General features: G+C 45.1%; 1 protein-coding gene across 1 annotated transcript in view; it reads right to left on the bottom strand.

The window, feature by feature from the left end:
- The window catches only part of LOC106532170 (inaD-like protein), a gene marked incomplete in the record, with an annotated part of 23,540 nt that overhangs the window by 13,642 nt on the left and 7,107 nt on the right, over positions 1–2,791 (bottom strand). Inside the window, 4 exon segments of the mRNA XM_014028184.1 lie at positions 1,437–1,539; positions 1,618–1,866; positions 1,933–2,058; positions 2,214–2,394. Of these exon segments, the coding sequence (XP_013883638.1) occupies positions 1,437–1,539; positions 1,618–1,866; positions 1,933–2,058; positions 2,214–2,394 (659 nt within the window).

Genomic DNA, 2,791 nt, shown 5'->3' with positions numbered 1-2,791 from the left:
CAACCATTCACTCTCTCACTCACACCTAGGGACAATTTAGAGTTATCAATTAACCTAACAGTTTGTCAGTGTGTCTGTCGGTCTGTGGGAGGAAGCCGGAGTACACGGAGAGAACCCACGCATGCACGGAGAGAACATGCAAACTCTACCCAGAAAGGTCCCCGGACCGGGATTTGAACCGGTGACCTTCTTGCTGAGAGGCATCAGCTCTACCAACTGAGCCACCGTGCCGCCCTATTTTTAGTATATTCTGRGTATATTCTGCATATATTTTTAGTATATTCTGCGTATAATCTGGGTATATGCTGCATATATTCAGTGTATATTCTGCGTATAATCTGATTCTGATTTGGGTATAATCTGCGTATATTCTGCAYATATTTTGAGTTTATTCCGACTATAATCTGGGTATAATCTGCATATAATCTGGTTATAAAGTGGGTCTAATTTTGGGTATAATCTGGMTATAATCTGGGTATAATATGCGTAAAATCTGGATTTATTTATAATCTGGGTATAATCTGAGCATAATCTGAGTATAATCTGTGTATATTCTGCATATATTTCGCGTGTATTCTGATTTGGGCCTGATCTGCATATATTCTGCAAATATTTTGAGAATATTCTGAGTATAATCTGCATATGATCTGGTATAATCTGGGTATAATCTGCATATAATCTGAATCTAATTTTGGTATAATCTGGGTACATTTTGAGTATGATCTGAGAATAATCTGCATATAATCTGAGTCTAATTTTGGTATAATTTGGGTATATACTGAATTTTTTCTGAGTATAATATGCATATAATCTGGCTATAATGTGGGTCTAATTTGTGTATAATCTGGGTATAATTTGAGTATAATCTGGGTATATTCTGAGTATAATCTGTATATAATCTGGTTATAATGTGGGTCTAATTTGGGTATAATCTGGGTCTAATTTATTTATAATCTGGGTATAATCTGAGTATGATCTGGGTATAATCTGAGTACAATCTGGATATTATCAGAGTATAATCTGGTTAAAATCTGGGTATAATCTGAGTCTACTTTTGGTATAATTTGGGTATATACTGAGTTTTTTCTGAGTATAATATGCATATAATCTGGTTATTATGTGGGTCTAATTTGTGTATAATCTGGTTATAATGTGGGTCTAATTTTTGTATAATCTGAGTATAATCTGGGTATATTCTGAGTATAATCTGCATATAATCTGGTTATAATGTGGGTCTATCTTGTTTATAATCTGGGTATTATCTGAGTATAATCTGGTTATAATGTGGGTATAATCTGGTTATAARGTGGGTATAATCTGGTTATAATGTGGGTACAATATGCGTAAAATCTGGGTTTAATTTGTGTATAATCTGGGCATAATCTTGAGTATAATCTGGGTATAATCTGTGTACGTTCCGCATATAATCTCGGTACCTTGGCTGGTCAGAGGGTTGAAGCCAATGATGGAGATGCCGAGACTCTGGCCGTCCTTCTTGGACAGGGAAACCTCGTGGATCTCGTATCCTTCCAGGTTCGGCTGAAACAAATAAAAACAAACTGAATAAAGACAAATATTACAATGTCGCCATGACAACCAGGTAAACACACTGCTCACCGTCTTGCTGACCAGGTGTGGGACAGCAACATCAGCAGGATGAGCGGGTATCGAGGCAATGGGGGCGGAGTCAGGAGGAGGTGGGGGAGGCGGGGCTGCTGACATCTGACCTTGGACATCTCTGGCAATGAGCATGGTCACGTGACTTCCACAGCCCTGCAGCACCTTGACCACCTGGTCACTGGAGAGGCCGCTGGTGGGCGTGGCCCCAATCCGCAGGATGTGGTCACCTGTGCGGAGCCGTCCGTCCTGATTGGACAGCCAATCAGAAGTTAAGAAGCAACAGCAGGAAGACGTTTCCTGTCTGAGACTTACCCTGTCAGCCACGCTGTCCGGGATCAAGGTCCGGACCACCACGCCGCTCTTCCCACCCACGATACCAAAACCCAGACCTGATCCATCGTTGACCAGCTCGATCTCCTCCACTTGACCCCACTGGTCCTGCAGCGCCACCAGAAAACACACAACACATTCACTTGTGTGTGCGTMGCCATGATGGGTAAAACCAGACCAGCTTCAGGATCCAGGTCCATAAAGTCCACTGCACCATGACCTGTTTTACTAACAGACAGCTGCTGTACACTCTGTAGCCTTACCGTGCTGGTGGGCGGGGCCAGAGGGGGCGGGGCATCAAAGGGGCGGTCCCGGGCCACCACCAGGTCCATGGTGTCTCCGGGCTGCTGCAGGAGGCTCAGGGCCTGCTGCTGGCTGAACCCGGGTTCCAGAGGCCTCCCGTTTATGACCAGGATCTGGTCCCGTTCCTGAAGACGCCCGTCCCTGCAGGAGGATACCATCAGGACCATCAGAACCACAAATCCACAGAACCACAGGACCATCAGAACCACAAAATCACAGGAGAACCAGTGGACCTGGACTCTGACTCCCTTTGGACTCTGACTTAGACTCTGAGCTGGTCTCTGGACTCTCACCCGGTCTCTGGACTCTCACCCGGTCTCTGGACTCTCACCCGGTCTCTGGACCCTGACCCGGTCTCTAGACTCTAGACTCTGATCCGGTCTCTGGTCTCTAGACTCTGATCCGGTCTCTGGTCTCTAGACTCTGATCCGGTCTCTGGTCTCTAGACTCTGATCCGGTCTCTGGTCTCTAGACTCTGATCCGGTCTCTGATCTCTAGACTCTGATCCGGTCTCTGGTCTCTAGACTCTGATCCGGTC

The sequence above is a fragment of the Austrofundulus limnaeus genome, unplaced genomic scaffold (genome assembly GCF_001266775.1).
Source record: "Austrofundulus limnaeus strain Quisiro unplaced genomic scaffold, Austrofundulus_limnaeus-1.0 Scaffold724, whole genome shotgun sequence".
In the NCBI taxonomy this organism is placed as follows: Eukaryota; Metazoa; Chordata; class Actinopteri; order Cyprinodontiformes; family Rivulidae; genus Austrofundulus; species Austrofundulus limnaeus.
Note: the sequence above shows the minus strand (reverse complement) of the source record. Positions and strands in the feature narration are given on the sequence as shown.